The 21943-nt window shown below is 42.8% G+C and overlaps 1 protein-coding gene across 1 annotated transcript in view; it reads left to right on the top strand.

Annotated features, from left to right (window-relative positions):
- The first annotated feature begins 9553 nt into the window (after positions 1–9553).
- LOC117751005 (mucin-5AC-like) overlaps positions 9554–21943 on the top strand; it is a 98012-nt gene continuing 85622 nt past the window's right edge. The window contains exons 1-19 of the mRNA XM_034562502.1: positions 9554–9636; positions 10310–10351; positions 10440–10698; positions 12426–12540; positions 13597–13681; positions 14354–14460; positions 14738–14948; positions 15079–15204; positions 15312–15429; positions 15549–15687; positions 17526–17633; positions 17890–17959; positions 18263–18400; positions 18525–18689; positions 18862–18956; positions 19040–19166; positions 19376–19631; positions 21405–21454; positions 21614–21723. Coding sequence (XP_034418393.1) covers positions 9561–9636; positions 10310–10351; positions 10440–10698; positions 12426–12540; positions 13597–13681; positions 14354–14460; positions 14738–14948; positions 15079–15204; positions 15312–15429; positions 15549–15687; positions 17526–17633; positions 17890–17959; positions 18263–18400; positions 18525–18689; positions 18862–18956; positions 19040–19166; positions 19376–19631; positions 21405–21454; positions 21614–21723 — 2397 coding nt within the window. The 5' untranslated portion in view covers positions 9554–9560. The remainder of the gene's footprint in view (positions 9637–10309; positions 10352–10439; positions 10699–12425; positions 12541–13596; positions 13682–14353; positions 14461–14737; positions 14949–15078; positions 15205–15311; positions 15430–15548; positions 15688–17525; positions 17634–17889; positions 17960–18262; positions 18401–18524; positions 18690–18861; positions 18957–19039; positions 19167–19375; positions 19632–21404; positions 21455–21613; positions 21724–21943) is intronic.

Here is a 21943-nt window from a genome sequence, read left to right as displayed (position 1 = left end):
CTGCATGTCTCAGCTGCAGCTGGGGCCGAATATTTTTGGCCCAACAGACACAGGTCTAAGAAGCAGTTTAGCCTATTACTGATTAAAGATATAAATGAGTAATACACAATTTAGCCTATCCGTGTCCTAAAATAGATTCAGCTTTGGGCCAAAGCTGCGCGTTCTCGTCAGGCACTTTTTTAACGACATGACAACGGCGAGCGCGAAAGGGAAGTGGCACATGAAGCTTCTGTAGAGACTGGTACACTAGGAAGGTTTGGCTAGCTGGATGCTGTCGTGCTAATTACGTATTTTACTTCATAAATCAACAGGGACAGATCCAGTATGGACAGTTACGGGAGTAAGGGACATGAAGCACTTGTTGGAAGAATAAGAAAACATGAGAACACCAGGACACACATGAGAACTCCTCAAGCAGCCATATTGGGCAAAGTGAACATTGTTACCAGCTGGATGCCGGACACAGGGTTGAGGTGAAGAAACACAATGAAGAGGTGGATAAAAACAGGCACACTTTAACCCTAACAAGGTTCATAGGGGCATCTTAATATATAAACATTTTCTATTATGTATATATATATATATATATATGTGTGATTTATATTATACAATATTCATATTTTAATATAATATATTTGTGATTTATATTGTATATTTATATGATGATATATATATATATATATATATTAATATAATATATAATATATTAATATACTGAATTGTATGAATAAGATGTTATTATGTCAGTGTTGAATACATTTTTATTTTTTGACATAAACGACACTAGTGTAACCAACCCTGAATTTCTCTGGGAATCTGCAAAAAAACTACTTCAGAAGCAGAATGAACTGGAATCAGACTTATAAAAAGGCAGAGCTTGCCCATAAGTCTAGTCCAGTACCAGAGCGTCACTAAATTCAATACTGAATGAGAAAGCATTTCGATCCTTATTCTATCAAAAGCAACGACTGTATGAATATGGGAACAAAGCTAGTAAATATTTGGCCTGCCTGCTTAACCAGAAAGAACCAGTTGAAAACACCATAGTAGGAATCAGAGATCAAAGGAAAAGACATTTCGAAAAGAAAAATATCAATTCAGTTTTTTTCATCATTTTACAAATTATACAAAACGGACATTAATAGCAGTGGAACTTGACAAATTATTTTCTAAAATTAAATGACCTACACTAACAAAAGAACAGCAACAATCTTTGGGGAAACCAATTGATGAAAAGGAAATATTAGAAGCAATGGCTTTAATGGACAGTGGAAAATCACCAGGCCCAGATGGTTTCCCAGCGGAGTGGTTAGAGCAGCGATCCCCAACCCCCGGGCCGCGGGTCGGTTGGTACCGAGTTGCACAGAACGAGTGAATGACATTTTTTTTTTTATCAAAGTCGTAAAAAAAAATTATTTTGAAAAAGGACCGGATACATCCGTCTTAGCCTCTCACGAGGTCATGAAATACGTCACACATCTCAAGAGGTCACGTATTACGTACAAGTAACCTCTTGAGAAAAGCTAGTGAGTGAATGCAAACCCACAAGCGAGAGAAAATGAGTAAAAAAACCAAACGTCTTTGGAGAACTCACCCGTGATGGCACCTGTTAACTGGCGACTTACAGCCGAACGCGTCCGTTGTTGTCGTAATTACGCCAGCTGTTTGGAAAAAAGGACGAGAACACGTAGCTTTTCCTCAAGAATACCACACTGTTTATTTTGTATATGACATGTATAACATCATTACTGTGATGCTCTTAGAAAACAAAGGAAAATTCACACACCTAAAAATCCACCTCCGCGATGCCTTTGGATCATTTTATCAAGACATTTCTGATGGTACGCTTATACATACACATATATATATATATATATATATATATATATATATATATATATATATATATACATATATATATATATATATATATATATATATATATATATATATATATACATATATATATATGTATATATATATAAGTTTTATATGAGAGGGTTTAACACTGTATTGAAAAATTTAACAATACGGCATTCACGAGGACAGCTACGGGTTCTCATCCTATTTTCAATAGCTGCCTTAACTACGTCGCCAGTTAACACGGTCGCTTGAAAAACCGTAACACCGGCTCGTTGCAGATAAACAAGCTCAGGGCTCCCACTAATTCGGCGTCATGGTGAGTTGTATTTTTATGCCGGTCGCATCGGTCGTATCATTTTATTACATTTTATTCATATTTATGACGTCATATTTATGACCCACACACTATGAAGGCCGGTCCGTGACTCAAAAAAGGTTGGGGACCGCTGGTTTAGGCCACATTTACACATAGTATTTACGGAAACGAATATTTCTGCCCGTCCGTTTTCAAAAATAACGTCGTACACACAAAGTTTCTGTTTATATGAACCCGCATAAATACGCCCCCGGGCGCCATCATAACTATGCCAAACCTGTAGTCGGCAGTGTAACGAGAAGGATAAAATCATGCAAACCAATCAGAATTCTCAAAACCAACAACAACTACGAAAAACACGATCAACTTCCTTTTCGTTGGCAGGCAATGTACCTACGTCTTGGGAGTATAGAAAGCTGAAGAAGGACTGCTGACCTCTGTGCAGTTCTTCGCCTCTGCTCCTCGATGTAAAAAATCAGTTGTGTTTGTAAATACAAACAGGCCAAAAGGGTTTGCATTAACGCACAAATGAGCACTACCTTGACACCATCCATGATCAGTAGCCTAAGTAAACTAACTGTAAACATCGGACGTTCACATGACGTGAAGCATTTTTAGTCTCATACTGTGACGTTTGACAACCTAAAACTCAGTTTGACCTAGTTCACACGCACACACAAAAAGAGAGTTTTCAGAAATCTCCACTTTGGCCGGAGATTTTAGAAATGATCGTTTTCCGTGATAAAACCTCAGTTTTTGTGTAAATGAAAGGCCAAAATGCATGAAAATATATGCGTTTTCCCATCGTGTAAACAGGGTCTTAGAGCCTTTAAAAACAAGCTCACTCCTCATCTAGTCAGAACTTATAAATACAGCTTTAACACAATGACCACTTACCTGAAACAATGTCGCTAGTCAACATTAGCCTGATTTTGAAAAATAAACAAGGACCCCGAAGTCTTACAGGCCTATATCGCTCATTAATGTAGACGCGAAGATTTTAGCCAAGGCATTGACTCTGAGGCTTGAACCATTAATATCAATATTAGTAAATCCTGATCAAACAGGCTTCATCAAAGGGAGGAATTCCTCCAATGATATCAGGAGGCTTCTGAACATAATACAGTTTGCCAGAGATAATAATGTACAAGGCCTGGCAGTTCATCAGAACCACACCAACTGTAAGTTGCACACCAACGATAAGCTGCAGTTATCTCATTGTTGGACTCGATTGGCTTCTGTCAGAGTACAGAAACCCACTCACTGCGACCTAAAGCAAACTTCACGAAAGCTCGAAACCATTTCAATCAGGGAGAGACCAGTTAGATAAAGAAATGATAATGTTTATTGTTAACAGATGATATGAAATGATGAAGTCTCAGATTCTTTGGCGCTTGGACTCTGCGGGAGATTTGCAAATGAGGGCCGACGCCCCGATCAGCAACGAGATAGATCCCCCCATGGAGTCCAGACCTGGTGGTGGTGATGAGCTGATGGAATGATGAGTTGATGAAGCTGATGGATGCGTGAAGACTGGGCGGAGATGGGGAGGTGGAGGGGTGCGCAACAGCAGCATGAAAGAACTGAAGGTAGAGAGACAGTCATATTTAAATGAGACAGCACCAAGATGATTGGCTAGCCGTGTCATTGTTTCCGTGTGCTTATTGGATAGAGGGGATCAGCTGATCTGCGCAGCTGGTGTCATGATTGACGGTGCAGAACAATGACAGCAAGTAAACAATGAGTGAGCATGCGTGATGAATGATTGGCAGGAATGTGAGGAATAGATGGCGGGCTGAGGGGTCTGGACTTCCTGTCTGAACTTGCGCTAGAGCTCCATATGGCGTTCCACCAATTTGGAAGAATCACGCTTAGTTTGGAGAGATAGTCTTAAAACATATAAGGCTCTCCGTAATGCCAGAGCAGCCTATTACTCATCAGTAATAGAGAAAAATAAGAACAACCCCAGGGTTCTCTTTAGCACTGTAGCCAGGCTGACAGAGAGTCACAGCTCTGTGGAGCCGTGTATTCCTATAGACCTCAGTAGTAATGACTTCATGAACTTCTTCAATGAAAAGATTTGAACTATTAGAGGCAAGATTGATGCTCTCTTGCCCTCAACTACTGCCGATCTGTCATCAAGAGGAGTGGCCTTGGAAACGGCTGTATGTCCTGGTGTATATTTGGATAGCTTTTCTCCCATTAACCTAGACCAATTGTCTTCAACGGTTTCTACTTCTAAACCGTCTACCTGTCTCTTAGACCCCATCCCAACGAGGCTGCTTAAAGACGTGTTGCCTTTAATTGGCACCTCTCTGTTGGATATTGTTAATGTGTCTTTGCTAACAGGCCATGTACCACATTCCTTCAAAGTAGCTGTAATTAAACCTCTCCTGAAGAAGACCACTCTTAATCCAGAGGTGTTGGCTAACTACAGACCGATCTCTAACCTTCCCTTCCTCTCTAAGATCCTTGAGAAAGTTGTCGCAAATCAGTTGTGTGACTTTCTACATCAGAATAGTTTATTTGAGGAGTTTCAGTCAGGATTTAGAAAACACCACAGCACAGAGACAGCACTGGTAAAAATGACAAATGACCTCCTAATTGCATCAGATAAAGGACTCATCTCTGTACTGGTCTTGTTAGACCTTAGTGCTGATAAAGGACTCATCTCCGTAGTGGTATTATTAGACCTTAGTGCTGCGTTCGACACCATTGATCATGACATCCTATTATAGAGACTGGATCAGTCGATTGGCATTTCAGGTACTGCACTAAGTTGGTTTAAATCCTATTTATAAGATCAATCTCAATTTGTATTTGTAAACGATGAAGCCTCGATGACCACCAACGTTAATCACAATAATAATAAAGAAATACATGCATTATACCCCAACATCCATTCTAGTATCAAGGCCACGAAAGGAGAACAGAAAGGAGCGCACACACTCTGGAAATATCCTAAGACTCTAAGGAGTACGGGGTGGTACGGACAGTGTGACCCAGGTCAAAGCTGACTCAGCATAAAAATAGGAAAAACAGGAACCGTGCCTATTTAAGAATAGACTCAAGACTTTCCTCTTTAATAGTGCTTATAGTTAGGGCTGAATCAGGTTTGCCCTGGTCCAGCTCCTCTCTACCTCCTTCTGTTTCATGGATTGGAGTTCCATTCATACATTGTCATATTCATGTAATGTGTTTATGTAACTCTGTAACTCTGTTCATCTGGTCACATGACATCTATTCTTCTGTCCATCCGGGGAGAGGGATCCTCCTCTGTTGCTCTCCTGAAGGTTTCTTCACTTTTTTCCCTGTGAAAGGTTATTTTTGGGGAGTTTTTCCTGATCCGATGTGAGGTCAAAGGTCAGGGATGTCGTATGTGTACAGATTGTAAAGCCCTCTGAGGATAATTTGTAATTTCTGATAATGGGCTATACAAAATAAACTGAATTGAATTAAATTGAATATACATATGTATATGAATCGCCACCTTAACGTGGTGGAGGAGTTTGAGTGGCTCAGTGATCCTGGGAGCTATGTTGTCCGGGGCATCAGCCCCTGGTAGGGTCTCCCAAGGCAAACAGGTCTCGGGGGAGAGCCCAGACTAAGAGCGGTTCAATAAACCCTAATGATAAGCAGCCCACGGACTGAAGCTACCTTGCCCGGACAAGGAAAACCGGGGCACCGAAAAAAAAAAGATGGCAGGGGAGTCGGCTAGAAAGACCTGGCAAGCCCAAACGTGTAGTGAGGGTGAACTGGGAACGTCTGGCAGAGGATCCTGTCCGGGAGGTCTTCAACTCCCACCTCCGGAAGAACTTCTCACAAATCCAGAGGGAGGCTGGGGACATGGAATCCGAGTGGACCTTGTTCAAAGCCTCTATTGTGGACGCGGCTGCTCGGGGCTGTGGCCGGAAGGTCATCGGTGCCTGTCGTGGCGGCAACCCGAGAACCCGGTGGTGGACACCAGTGGTGAGGGAAGCCGTCAAACTGAAGAAGGAGACCTTTCGGGCCTGGCTGGCCCAGGGGTCTCCTGAAGCAGCTGACGGGTACCGGCGGGCCAAAAGGGCTGCAGCGGCGATGGTCGCGGAGGCTAAAACTCGGGCATGGGAGGAGTTTGGGGAGGCCATGGAGAAGGACTTTCGGTTGGCCTCAAGGAAGTTCTGGCAAACCATCCGACGGCTCAGGAAGGGAAAGCAGGGTCTACCCCAGGCTGTTCTCAGCAGGGGGGGGGGAACTGCTGACCCGGACTGGGGACATCGTCGGACGGTGGAAAGAGCACTTTGAGGAACTCCTAAACCCGGCCAATATGTCCCCCGGAGAGGGGGCAGCGCTGGAAGACTTTGGGGTGGTTTCACCCATATCCCTGGCAGAGGTCGCTAAGGTAGTCAAAAAGCTCCTTGGTGGCAAGGCGCCAGGGGTGGATGAGATCCGCCCTGAGATGCTGAAAGCGCTGGACATTGTTGGGCTGTCTTGGTTGACACGCCTTTTCAGTGTCGCATGGAGGTCGGGAACAGTGCCCATGGACTGGCAGACCGGGTGGTGGTTCCCATCTTCAAGAAGGGGGACCGGAGAGTGTGCTCGAACTATCGTGGTATCACACTGCTCAACCTCCCGGGAAAAGCTTATGCCAGGGTGCTGGAGAGGAGGCTCCGACCACTTGTCGAACCTCAGATTCAAGACGAACAGTGCGGATTCCGTCCCGGTCGTGGAACAGTGGACCAGCTCTTTACCCTCGCAAGATTACTGGAGGGGTCCTGGGAGTTTGCCCAACCAGTTTACATGTGCTTTGTAGACCTGGAGAAGGCTTTCGACCGGGTCCCTCTGGGTTTTTTGTGGGGGGTGCTGCGAGAGTATGGGGTGCCTGACCCGTTGGCACGGGCCATCCGGTCTCTGTACGCCTGCAGTAGGAGCTGTGTTCATCTCCTCGATAGTAAGTCAGACACGTTCCCGGTGGGTGTTGGCCTCCGCCAGGGCTGCCCTTTATCACCGGTCCTGTTCGTGACCTTCATGGACAGGATATCTAGGCGCAGCCAGGGGGCGGAGAGGATCCGGTTCGGGAGTCTCGGGATCGCCTCTCTGCTGTTTGCGGATGATGTGGTCCTGTTTGCCTCCTCGGACCGTGACCTCCAGCATTCACTGGGGCGTTTTGCAGCCGAGTGCGAAGCGGCAGGGATGAGAGTTAGCACCTCCAAATCTGAGGCCATGGTGCTCTGCCGTAAACCGGCAGATTGCTCCCTCCAGGTGGGGACAAACTGCCTACCCCAAGCGAGGGAGTTCAAGTATCTCGGGGTCTTGTTCACGAGTGAGGGTAAGGTGGAGCGGGAGATCGACAGGCGGATCGGTGCGGTTGCAGCAGTAAAACAGGCGCTGTACCGGTCCGTCTTAGTGAAGAGGGAGCTGAGCCGGAAGGCAAAGCTCTTCATTTACTGGTCGGTCTACGTTCCAACCCTCACCTATGGTCACGAACTCTGGGTCGTGACCGAAAGAACGAGATCTCGGATACAAGCGGCCGAAATGAGCTTCCTCCGTAGGGTGGCCGGGCTCAGCCTTAGAGATAGGGTAAGGAGCTCGGACATCAGGGGGGAGCTTGGAGTCGAGTCGCTGCTCCTTCGTGTCCAAAGGAGTCAGCTGAGGTGGTTCGGGCATCTAGTCAGGATGCCTCCTGGACGCCTCCCATTAGAGGTTTTCCGGGCACGTCCAACTGGTAGGAGGCCCCGGGGAAGACCGAGGACACGCTGGAGGGATTATATCTCCCGGCTGGCCTTGGAACGCCTCGGGATCCCCCAGAATGAGCTGGAAAGTGTTGCGGGTGAGAGGGAAGCCTGGGTCGGCCTGCTGAACCTGCTGCCACCGCGACCTGACCCCGGATAAGCGGGTGATAATGGATGGATGGATGGATGAATATACATATATATATATACATATACATATGTATATATACATATACATGTGTATATATACACATCTATACATATGTATATAAAAAAATATAATAATTAAATGTTGTTGCTAATCATTAACATATCCCTTAGTGTGAAATCAAAATCCACATTCAATACATTTTCTGTGTTGTCAGTGTTACTTAAATTGGCTCCTAGGATTGACATCTGCAGGCTGGACAGGAAGAATCCATGAGCGGGCTGGTGGTCGTCTGGGTCGGTACGGCTGAGACCAGGGGGTTCCGAAGGGGATCAGTGGGACTGAGGCTGACGAAAGCACAGGTTTGTCAGTAGTAGTTGTTCAGTGTGAGAAGACAGAAGATCTGGCGAGGAGTGGAGGGAGAACTGGGGTAGATATACTGTGGTCCTCGATGAGTGAATGGGTTGCATGTGTGCAGGTTAATTGGCCACATCCAGGCAGACACACACATACACCCACACACAGGACAAACGGGGGTCCAACGCGAAACACACGAAAGGAAAAAAAGACAGGATGGGAGGAGGGAGAGGCACAGCAGGGACCATGATATAGGTCATTATTGACACAACACAAACAAAGCAGAGCAGAGTTATTTGCATCAAAGATGCACCACAGGATGCATATCCTGGATTGAGGGAGCTGAGTCAATGAGGATTATTTAACCTGAGACATCAACACATACCAAATAATCCTTCATACCTCCTTAGAGCAACACACGTCATGTTTACATCTGAACAATGTGGCCTATTCACACAAATTGAAAGGTCAAGTGTTAAGACAAAGCTCAAACAGTCAGGTTTCATATATTGAGGTGCTATTTATATATAAATATAAATATATATATATATATATATATATATATATATATATATATTCACATACATTAGGATACTGAGTTTGGGGAAGGTGAAGGAAAACATGTTTCGAGTAGACAATTGGCTTTTTAAAATATTACACTCAAAACGATGTAACTTCAGAAAGGCTCCATCTTATTCAGCCATTTAACCCATCATGCCATGTTGGAATGGCTGTGGCTCAGAGTTAGTGCGGGTTGTCCTTCAATCTGAAGATCGGTGCTTCGATCCCTGTGTGTGTCCTTGTGCAAGACACTTAACACACAAATTTGAGTGGACACATGAAAGGCGCTATCCAAGTTCTTCTACCATTTACCAAGTTGGGTGAACAAGCTACTCGGCGCAGTGATAGAAGTGATGATGGGATAACAATACTAGTAAAAGCTGGTAACCATGTGTGTGTCAGGTATTTATTTTATATGTAATTGACAACCACAAGGAATATATCTGGAGCTGGACCTGCCTCTCTCTCTCTTCTCTCTCTCTCTCTCTTCTCTCTCTCTCTTCTCTCTCTCTCTTCTCTCTCTCTCTTCTCCACCTGTACCTTTATAAAGGGATTTGTCCTCCAGGTGAGCACTTTCACAGTGGGTCAGTCCTCAGGACCAAACATGGGGACCACGGGACTTCAATCCACATCATGGCTCGTCTTCCTGACGCTGCTGGTTGGCTCACTGACTCAAACTGGTGAGTTATTACACGAAGAATGCTTACAGCTTCACACTTATTGCATACAGTATAATTGGATGGTGTGAGCAGAAGTTAATATTGGTGTAAGCTGAAGGAAAGAAAACGAGATATTTAACATCTTTCGATAACTTCTACATTTCCTTTACATTTGTCTACAAATTATAATAGGTAATAGGTGAAATACAAATAATACTTGTTATTATATGTTTTATATCTACAACAGTGCATTCGTGCCCAAGTGAGGCACTAACTCATGTGGTCTGAATAGCATTTGTTTAACATATTCGTCTACACGACTCATATTGACTTTCATTACTAACATTACAGTATCTTACCGTTTATTACATTCCTGTTTTTACATTTTGTAATTAAATGTTAAATATACCAACACAGCCAAAAAATATATATTCATTTCAACCATCCCAGTCAAAAATCCTAAATCCCAACAAAAGTATCGAAATAATGTCTAACGGTTCAAACTAACTCTGATTGACCGAGCAGATGGTTTATCAAGGATAGTGGGGTGGCCAATCAGATTTCAGGGGTGTCCTATGCCACTGTTTACTGAGTGTACGCCTCAGTGTCAGAACAAGCTGATACAGAACATCTGGTACTTACTGTGGGAAACATTTCTAAATGTAACATGGATTATTTCTTCCCTTTACTACAGTAACCATCATTCCTTCTCTACAGACACTAAGCCTGAGTTCAGGTAACTGTGCAAATTCCCCAAATAGATTTTTGCTCAACTCTTCATGTTAATTAAACAGATGTTTTGACATGTTAATATTGTGTTGTAGCTGATGCAAATCACATCGGCCAAGTGTGCACGACTTGGGGACAAAATCACTGGAAGACCTTTGATGGACATTTCTTCCAGCTGGCCTCAAGTTGTAACCATGTAGTGGCCTCCCAGTGTAAGGACAGCTACGAACATTTCAACATCCAGATGAGGCGCAAGACAGTCAACAATGTCCCCACCATCAGCAACATCATCATGGTGCTTGAAGGAACAGTGGTGGAGCTCTCCAAGAGCTCAGTGACCGTCGATGAAAAGCCGTAAGTTAGTCATGCATCCCTGAGACACTGTACCGCATATCTTCCGTGTTGCACCCTAAGATCTCTGTTTTAGATATTTACATTCAGTACGTTAGTATTAGGGCTGCATGGTGGTGCAGTGACTAGCAGGGGGCCCAGCTACAATCCCCGATCCCAAGGATCCTGTGTGGAGTTTGCACGTTCTCCTCGTGGCAGCGTGGGTTCCCTCCGGGTTCCCCGACTTCCTCCCACAGTCCAAAGACATGCAGCTCAGGTTCATTTGAGACTGTAAATTGCCCGTAGGGGTGAACTGGAGCGTGGATGGTTGTCTGTCTGTGATAAACTGGAGACCCGTCCAGCCTTCTCACAATGTCAGCTGGGATCGCTCCAGCGCCTCTACGACCCTCAATAGGATAAGCGGTTTGGATAATGGAATGGAACCATAGTTTTTTTAATTACTAGAAATATGTTCTTTACCTTGAAAACACTAGTCCGGCCATTTGTTTTGCTAGCTTTCAAACACATGCCTCAGAGGATAGAGGTTGCTCAGTAGTCATGGCGATAGTTAACTTTATAAACTATCTCGATCCGCAATTTTATTCGCTGAAAAAAAGTGTAATACGATTTAAAGCTTTGAAAAAAGCAAATAAATTGACTGTTAGTGTTTTAGATTCTTTAATTCTTTCCCAAGCAGAAAAAGATCAAAGATGAAAATCCATTGACTACAATAAGACTCATAGATACGTCTTTAGCCATCTTTACTTAGGTATTGATTTTTAATGTATGTGATCATCATTCCAATAATTCTGGTGACATACAGTTTTGCTCGTAGAAAAATGACCTCAATCCCAATCAAAACGCACCAGTTACTTGTTTTAAAGTCTTGAATTAATATTATCCATTCCAATGAACAGCTTCCATCTTCCACCCAGTTTTATATAATTACTGGATGTTAAATGACCAAGTTTGATATCAGCTCAAATTAAAGATGATAAACCTTACTGGTTGCTGACGATGAAGGGTTTTAGGGCCGTGAATGTGCATCAACAGAAAGGGAAGCACTGAAACAGAGTATTTGCTCTCGCCCTAACCCTGGTTACAGCTGTGTCTCTTTAAAGTCTTTAGGCTGTGCGCATTGCATTTCAGTATATACCTCATCCTATCTATATGCCTAATCACATCAAGAATAGGATCTCTAAATCACATGGATGTCTAAATATTGAATCAAAGGATTTGAAAATGTACAATTTCAGTGCCTTACAGTGGCAGCATTAAAAACAGACACCTTCTCAAACCTTAACCGTGTGTTAAAGGGAAGTGCAAACAAAGGCTGTGTGGCTGGTAGTAAAACATATTCCCAGCTTGGAGAATTTCAAGCTGAATTAATCAATATTATAGATATTAACATTTAATCAAATGAGCTGGTGTATGTTAAAGGATCACTAAATGTCATAATCACAAAGCTATTTTTTTGGTTTTACATTTCCTGGTTATCATCAGTAAATGTGTTGCCTGCAACAGCAAATAGCAGCAAGACAAAGGTATCCAGATTGTATACATGCTTTTATTCTGTATCCCTTTGGGAGGGCGGGGCACTGTCTGAGATGATTGAAGCATTAAGCTACTCATGACTCTCTATGACTTTCACGGTACATATAGTTATTATTTGGTCTCATTAGAATACAACTTCCTGTGTCAGCTGTTGCTCTCTGTCTAATGTTCACACTAACTCTCTGTGTTTGCTGCAGGGTGTCTCTGCCATACGTCATATCAGGGGTGACTGTCATGGGAACCACATCTGGTATCACTGTTGATGCTAAGATGGGAATTCAATTGATCTGGAACCTGGATGACTCCATGGATGTATGTAGCACATCCTCTCATATGTACACGTGTGTGTCCTGTTTGTGCTCAGGTCATGGACTTTTAAACACACTGAAAATAGGACACATTGTGAGCCTGCCTCAAACAGCTCAGCAGGATCTGACTCTACCTGTTTCTGTACATGCTCGTTTTGTGTGCATACATAACGTGCAAACAAACACACTGTTTTAATTGTTAAAAGGATAAGGCTGATAATATTTGATCATTTCATTTATCACATCCCTTTTTGCTGCAGAACTCCATCGGTGTCCAAAAGCTATTGAAACCAAATACATAAGAGCCATAGTGTTGCACTCGGTGAGCAGCAGTCCATGTGCCACGATACCTAATACTCTTACGGAGTTCAGATGAACCATTTATTAAAGGACAAACGATATGTGCTCATTTCAACTCCACACCGTTTTACTTTGAGCAATTACACATTTGTTTTCAGTCAATAACGTCGGGCCTTGAGTAGTCTGTACTGGAGCACTTTCATGTACTGTTCATGGTCTCAATAATTATGACAATTGAACTAAATGTGTCTCCCATCACAGTTTAAGTGAAAACATTTGAACAATGCCAATGGCGCTATCCACCAAAATCAGTTCTTCTTCCTCGGCCCAACCTGAGTTGAAACGTTGCAGACGAACTGCACTAAAACAAAGTAACCTCCATGGCTCAGGTAATTGGGAGAAGCCTCACCTCAATGTTTGGTCACTGGAGGAGTTTGTGGGATATGTCCTGGAGCAATGTGCAAACAATACAAATAAGCAAAGCCTGAAGAGCACAGCATAACCTAAACCATAGGTCAAGCACCAGCTGGAGAAGCAAAACTTTACTAATAATTATCCAAACCACGAGAGAGAGTCCATGGCAGAGCTCACACACAGCACATGAGTATGACCAGCTTAAATTCCAAAATGGATTACATAGAAATAATTACACAGGTCAAATATCCATTAATAACATGTTGACATCTTAACAACCAGCTTTGAATGATTAATGGTATACTAAATATCCAATAACTACTGTTTGATTGGGGCGTGTTCACAGATTGAAATAGATACAAAATACCGGAACCAGACATGTGGACTCTGTGGAAACTATGACGGCATAACCAATGATTTCATGAAAGACGGTGAGGTCCTTTTTCTTTGTACTCATCAAGCTCCCTATTTACTGCGTATTCCTTAATATTAGCATTGCATCATCTTATGGAAGTGGCACACAAATGTCCTGTGTCTCTTTGGATATCTCAGGAATTAAAGTGGATTTTAAGATAATTGTTTTACACTGATCAGTAAAATTAATACTTTGATATCAAAATGAAAATATAAATAATATATCTCCATTCACGTTAAATAATTGAAGTATCCATCCACCTGTTTGCTTTTATGAATTTTAACTTTATTTTAATCAATTTATAGCAATTTGTTTTCACTTTGACATTAAAGTATATATTTTTTTTTAATCAGTGTTAAATATATCCTTAGTACAACTACTGTGATTTGATGAAACCTCAAAGCAGGGAAAAAAGACATTACTATTAATTACTATTATTTACTTTATTACTGACAGAATATTTAGCTCTACGGATACATACACACTTACAAGGTTGAAGGTCTTCGAGCTAATGACTATTTCAAGATATTTCAATAAATGCTGTCTTTTGTTTGACTGTTTGTTTAACTGAACATTTTTTAATAATTTTTGACTTGAAATGTTTAACATTCCCAAAAAGGGGAACAAAGTGCATTCTATGTTTTTATTGAACAATCACAATGAGCATTGTCGTGTGACTGCACTCTAGGAGCTGAGCTGTCTGTCACAGACTATGCTGACTCCTACAATGTGAATGAGCCAACAGAGAGTTGTGAGGAGCTTGCGCTCAACCCAGTCCTGAGCTGTGGCGATAAGGTAACTCTATACATATAATACTCCAAACACATGCGTTACACATCTCGTGAAGCCACAGATGTGAAGAATGAGATACCCCATACTTTCTGATCCCTGCCAAAGTTGAAAAGAACCACCAAGACAGAAAACGTAGCTTTTTAATATTCATTCATTTTATCCGTGATGAAATTTGCTGACCTTATTTGATGGAATAATTCAAGAACGGTTGGTTATTACACTTTTACCAAGGTAACAATACAACACTTAATTGTGCCATTGACGGATTTTTGTTTTTCAGCAATTCTGTGACGAGATCTTCTCCAGTGCTTCATTCAGTAATTGCCAGAACCTTCTGGATTTGGAATCCTTCACAAAAGCCTGTATGGCTGATATGTGCAACAATGAAAACCACACTGAGTCTTTCCTCTGCAAAACCATCTCAGAGTACTCCAGACAGTGTTCCCACGCAGGTGGCAAGCCCAGTCAATGGAGGAATGCTACATTTTGCTGTAAGGGTGATCACCTAAAGATGGCTTACATGCACTTCACTGAATTGTCTGTCCCTGGACTGGTCCTCAATCACTTGGAGTGATTTTGCTTGTTTCTGGTACATCAATAATAAAGTGTTTGTCTCCGCAGACATGCCATGTCCATACAACATGGAGTACATGGAGTATAGCAGTTCATGTGCTGACAGCTGCTCCACGCCTCAGGCCAGCCAGACGTGTCACAGCCACGGCAAAGAAGGCTGCCACTGCCCTGCCGGTATCCACACGCATTGAACTCTGCAGTGGTTACACACGATGCAAGCAGACACAACCACAATCACGTCTCATGACAGTACTAATTGTCATATCTCCTTAATTCCTCAGGAACGGTCTTGGATGACATTAGTAGCACTGGCTGTGTTGCAGTGGACCAGTGTCCGTGTCTGCACAACAACAACATCTACAAGTCAGGAGAGTCCTACTCTTACAGCTGTGGATCCTGGTGAGATTGAATATGTACAGTTATGGGACAACTACAAATAGAGTGCAGTTAAATGCATTCACCTTGAATACACAGCGGTAAAATAATCATTATTTATGTATGTGTGTGTGTGCTGACAGTGTGTGTGAGAGTGGACAGTGGACGTGTACGGAGGAGAACTGTCCAGGAATGTGCTCTGTGGAGGGCGGGGCTCACATCAACACCTTCGATGGAAAAGACTACACCTTCCATGGGGACTGCTCCTACGTCCTGGCTAAGGTAGTTCACATCATGATGAGTGATCAACCACACACACACTGGACCATCAGAAGGACGGGGGGTTGATAAACCAACTGCATAGATGCTGACAGACACATCAGATACAAACATATAGGGGTGACTGTGGATCGGTGGTGAGTAGGGTCGTCCTTCAATCAGAGGATCGGTGGTTCGATCCCCGGCTCCACTAGCCCATGTAGATGTGTCCTTGGGTAAGACACTTAACCCCAAATGTCTCCTGTAGCTGTTCTACGGTGTGTGAATGTTAGTTAGTCCTGATGGACAGGTGGAACCTTAGCTCCTCCCATCAGTGTGTGAATGTTAGTTAGTCCTGATGGACAGGTGGAACCTTAGCTCCTCCCATCAGTGTGTGAATGTTAGTTACTGCTGATGGACAGGTGGAACCTTAGCTCCTCCCATCAGTGTGTGAATGTTAGTTAATGCTGATGGACAGGTGGAACCTTAGCTCCTCCCATCAGTGTGTGAATGTTAGTTAATGCTGATGGACAGGTGGAACCTTAGCTCCTCCCATCAGTGTGTGAATGTTAGTTACTGCTGATGGACAGGTGGAACCTTAGCTCCTCCCATCAGTGTGTGAATGTTAGTTACTGCTGATGGACAGGTGGAACCTTAGCTCCTCCCATCAGTGTGTGAATGTTAGTTAGTCCTGATGGACAGGTGGAACCTTAGCTCCTCCCATCAGTGTGTGAATGTTAGTTAATGCTGATGGACAGGTGGAACCTTAGCTCCTCCCATCAGTGTGTGAATGTTAGTTACTGCTGATGGACAGGTGGAACCTTAGCTCCTCCCATCAGTGTGTGAATGTTAGTTAGTCCTGATGGACAGGTGGAACCTTAGCTCCTCCCATCAGTGTGTGAATGTTAGTTAGTCCTGATGGACAGGTGGAACCTTAGCTCCTCCCATCAGTGTGTGAATGTTAGTTACTGCTGATGGACAGGTGGAACCTTAGCTCCTCCCATCAGTGTGTGAATGTTAGTTACTGCTGATGGACAGGTGGAACCTTAGCTCCTCCCATCAGTGTGTGAATGTTAGTTACTGCTGATGGACAGGTGGAACCTTAGCTCCTCCCATCAGTGTTTGAATGTTAGTTAGTCCTGATGGACAGGTGGAACTTTAGCTCCTCCCATCAGTGTGTGAATGTTAGTTAGTCCTGATAGACAGGTGGATCCTTAGCTCCTCCCATCAGTGTGTGAACGGGTGAATGATGTCATGTCGTGTTAAAGAGCTTTGAGTGGTCGGAAGACTAGAAAAGAGATCTACAAGTACAGTCCATTTACCATTACAAACACACACACATACACACACCAAAACATTTACAATATACACATTTTAATTGGCATGAATAGGGGACCCTATATGGAAGGCTGTATTAGTATCCAAGTAAATGAATAGATACTAATACAAAATATTCTTTAATCATTCTATTATATGTATTATACATTTATATGTATATTACATTTATTATACATATGTAATTACATTTCCTCAACTAAGAATATTATGATAATAATTCCAGATAATTTTGCTGATGACATGTGAAAATCTCTTAAAATGCAATGATTTTTCTGGGCAGGATTACAAGATTGAAAGCTTGTGTCCGGTGTGTGTCTTCCCAGCTACTGCAGTGGAAGGAAGTTCACATGCACCACCAATGTGTGTCATGCAGTTTGTGGGATCATGCTGCATGATATGATGTAATGAATGTGCTGTGTTATTGAGTATGTCCTGAAACAGATCCTGCGTATGGCTGGTATCTATTTGACTGTCACCCGCTGTCATTCTTTCAGTCCTTATTAAAGTCCCAATGTGTGTTGCAGCAAAGTGATGGCTTCTTCACTGTGCTGGTGGACCTGGTCAAGTGTGGTCTTGATGACAGAAGGACCTGCCTCAGAGCTGTAACTCTGAGTCTATACAACAATTCTGTGGTAAACTCCAGATGCAGACACACACACACACACACACACACACACACACACACACACACACACACACACACAAACGTTGAACAGATCCATGTCGAACTTGCAACTACTTTTCTATTTTGCATAGCAGTTTGTGTGGTATTATTGTTTTGATGGCTTACCTGATAATGTCAAATGTGTGCAACCCTCACAGAATTATTTGCAAATGCTGTTGGACTCCTGTTGGATATCATCTAAAGTGTGTCTTTCCATCTGTCAGGTTATTAAAATTCAGGCAACTGGGCAGGTCTACGTGAACCACATTCTTTCTCAGCTTCCTCTGTTTACACGTGAGTTACTTCAAATAACATTACAGAAGACACACAGCATGTAAAGTCTAATTGTTTCCAACAAAAAAGGTCCTGAGTCTTTTTGTCGAGTCATTAGTTACAGCCCTAACCAATTTACTCAAGGTCAGAATAAAAAATGTATAACATGAATAAAAAGTTATGAATTTGCAATGATGCGTTAGATACACATAAATGAACAGATGGCTCCAATCCAACATACAGAGATTTTAAGCTTAACATTTATATCTCAAGCAACAAGTTGGTGAGCCTTTGATTTCTTTCACTGGGTTCTGCCTACTGCAGCGGAGGTGAGTGCCTTCAGACCATCATCCTTCTACATCGCCATCCAACTCAAGATGGGCCTTCAAGTGATGGTCCAGCTGTCCCCGGTGATGCAGGTCTTCATCTCAGCTGACACTTCACTCAACGGAACCCTCTCTGGTATGGCTCAACATTAATGCTTTACTGTGTGGAAATGGCCTCCAGTACAAATACCAAGCAGCTATACTCAGTAAAAAGAGTTTCTGTTGTTAAACGCTCGTCTCTGTGTCACCTCGCCCATCAGGAATGTGTGGGAACTTCAACAACAAAATGAGTGATGACTTCATGGTGATGAGTGGGCTGGTGGAAGGCACCGCAGTCGCGTTCGCCAACACATGGAAAACTCGAGCCAGCTGCCACGACATGAAAGCACTCTTTGGACACCCCTGCCATCAAAGCACCAGCAAGGGTACAGCTAGACTCTGCTCAATGTCTTGTCACTTCACATGGTGTAATGTTTGTCATATCATTGGGAAGCATAGCATATGAATGAAATGACCAAAACACTGTTTAGAGTTAACCATGCTGTGTTCAGGGCATATGATGTAAGTGCTTCATCTGTGTATGTTTCTGTGTCTCAGAGAGTTATGCCAAGTACTGGTGCTCCAAACTAACGGATCCTCAAGGAGTGTTTGCTCCTTGCCACTCTGTCATTAGCCCCAACATATTCAATGATGTAAGTCTGCACACACAAAGCTGTAATGACAAATAAAGAAAAGAATTGTCCCTGTATAATGTGCCTGCTGTGTCTCCTCACAGAACTGCATGTATGACAGCTGTAACTGTGTGAAGGCTGAGGACTGCATGTGTGCTGCGGTCTCGTCGTATGTCTTTGCCTGTTCAGTGGCAGGAATCCACATCAGTGGCTGGAGGGCGACCATCTGTGGTAAATAAAACACCGAGGACCATTTTGTATTCCTGCAGTAATAAGGAGGAGCTGTGTTTTCAAGAGATTCATAACATTCTTACTGTGTTAAAAAGGGCCAGGTGCAATTACACCATTTGATATCTGTAACAATTTGCATGCATGCAAAATGGGGTTCATCTAGCAGATAGGCTCTCATGCTAAGACTCCAATCGTATCTCCCCCACTAGGCACATTGAGTACATCATGTCAAGCAGGAACAGTGTATGAGTACAACATGACCTGCTGCAGTCGTACCTGCCGTTCCCTCAGCCAACCTGACTACTCCTGCCAGACCAGCTTCACCACAGTAGACGGCTGTGGCTGTGCCGAGGGAACCTACAAGAACGAGGAGGGGCATTGTGTGCCCAAACAAAACTGTCCCTGCTACGATAAAGACACCATTATTCCTGCTGGAGAGACTATCAACAACGACGGCTCCACATGGTAAAATAAATAAAGTGTAACGATGCCAGCAGCTGGCTATTATGGGGTCATGTAATACACACTCAACAGTTTACTTCATAGTGAGTTGTAGATTGAGAATATAATCCATTTTAGGGTTCACTAACAAAGACCACGGCAATAGCGATATAAGTTTACAGATGGTTTATTGCGAGATGGAACGAGAGGGTTGGCTTAATGACCTTTTAAGCCCCGACCTATTTTCTAGGTTTCTGCTCGAAATAACATACCCAAACTAAAAAAGCTGTATCTCTGCAACCACAAAGGCTATTTGAATAATGTTGGTGTTATAATAAAGGCAAACCATGTGTGCTTTTGTTCAGAAGTGTAAATATTATTATATGTGTTACTGGTTAAGAGTAAATAAAGATGAAAGACAGCAAAAGTTGAATTTCCAGGTTCGCCTAGAAAGAAAAAGCACTTTCAGGATGATTATCTCTTGGAAGGATGCACAGAAACAGCAGAGCACAGCAGAGATCATAGCACACTATGTGATCAGTCTCTCTGCAAAGTTTGACTTTGAAAAAGTGTAGCAGAACAAAGTTAGAGAGGTTTTATTACAAATAAATTAGGCGAAATGGGCATTTGGGCAATTTAAATGTTCTCATGTATCAAACCATATATTTCACTTGTATATTACTTATGGTGTTCAATACATCCAAATATAGCAATCTTTGTTAATTAGAAGAAGAAAAATGTTTTTAAAAAGCCAGAGATAAGCAACATTTGTGACTGTAAGCGCTAAATCGATTCATGTTGCTGTGTTCTTTGGCTCATATCTCAGAGATGCTTTGGTGCAGAAGGATTTTCTAAAGATGTTTAGAATCTGTGTTAAATCCTCTTGCTCTTTGCTATCTGGCTTTTTCTGATAGCACCGAGCTACGGGTTGCTAGTTCCGGAAACGTGCTGAGTGGGCTGACTCCTGACAAAATGATGATTATGATATTTGAATAATTCTTTCAGTTAGTGTTTGAGTTGTGTGGAAATGGCTTACTGAGTCTTGTACTGGGGCTTTTAAGGAAGCGGAATGGGGTCGAGGGATGAAGGGATGCAGGGGAGAAGGAACGAGAAGGGTACAGGGGGTCGTGGAAAGAATGTGGGAGGGGGGGCCGTCTCTTCAGAAGCTCTGGCGGTGGTCCTGTGAGAGAGAGAAATAGGAGGACAAGAACGGGGTCGGGGGTACTTATTAAACACCATTAATACAGGGTATACATTTTACACTTTGCATTCAAACGCTCAAATAAAATGAGCATAGTGGACTAGATAGACAATAGGGTGTTATTTCTGGGAGCGCCACTGCAATGGAAATAAGCTTGAAGCTCAGTCTAAGTATTTTGAGATGTTAACGTTTGCGATGGCAACACGCTCACAATGACCGCACAGCATGGCGCTCATGTTGCACGTCTCTGGTCATGAACCAAAGTATTGGACACTTTGAAATGTTGACCAGAGGATGGAGCTAGATGTAAAGTCAGAGGATCACCATATATGTTACAATTCATCTTGAAGGGTAACACGGATATCTATATCACATTTGTATCATTCTATTAATTATGCCAACATCATGTAGCAATATCTAACTAATATTTCATCACTAAATAGAACACTTGGGGACAATCAAAGGGCAAGCTAGAGCACATTTTAGTCTGCATCATCAGAGTATGTTATTAAAAGAGATACAGAATTGTATTGATGGAAAAAGAATGATTTTGGGATGCTTGCTGATGACATTAACTCTTATACCTGTTGTCACAGTGTTTGCCGAAAAGGAGCTCTCAGCTGCCCAGGAGGGACACAGCTACAACGTAGGTTTCCACATATGGACTTTCTCAAATCCCTATCATTTTACAATTGTGTTTAAAGAGACATTTCTTTCTGCCAAAATACAGTGAAAGGTGGAAGTAATTATGCAAATGAGATACTCACAAATACTCTTTATCTTGAATTTGTTATTTATTACCCAGCATCACCATCATGCCTTTCCCCCATGGTTTACTTTGACTGCTCCACTGTTCAACCTGGGACTGCTGGGACTGAGTGTCAGAAGAGCTGCATCACTCTGGACATGGCTTGTGTAAGTACAGCAGAGCACACACACACACACACACGCACACACACACACACATGATCTGGGTCAGGATATTCAAGCAAAACATACACGTCTATGCTGATGCCATAGACGTGTATGTTTTGCTCCTAAATAGTGCAGGAGGAGCTTCAGGCTGCATTTCACTTTAAAACTAGTTTGAAACTAGTTTGAAGCTCAAAGTTAAGATTTGCTTTTATTAAAAAAA

Source organism: Cyclopterus lumpus, chromosome 3 (genome assembly GCF_009769545.1).
Source record: "Cyclopterus lumpus isolate fCycLum1 chromosome 3, fCycLum1.pri, whole genome shotgun sequence".
NCBI classification, from domain to species: Eukaryota; Metazoa; Chordata; class Actinopteri; order Perciformes; family Cyclopteridae; genus Cyclopterus; species Cyclopterus lumpus.
Note: the sequence above shows the minus strand (reverse complement) of the source record. Positions and strands in the feature narration are given on the sequence as shown.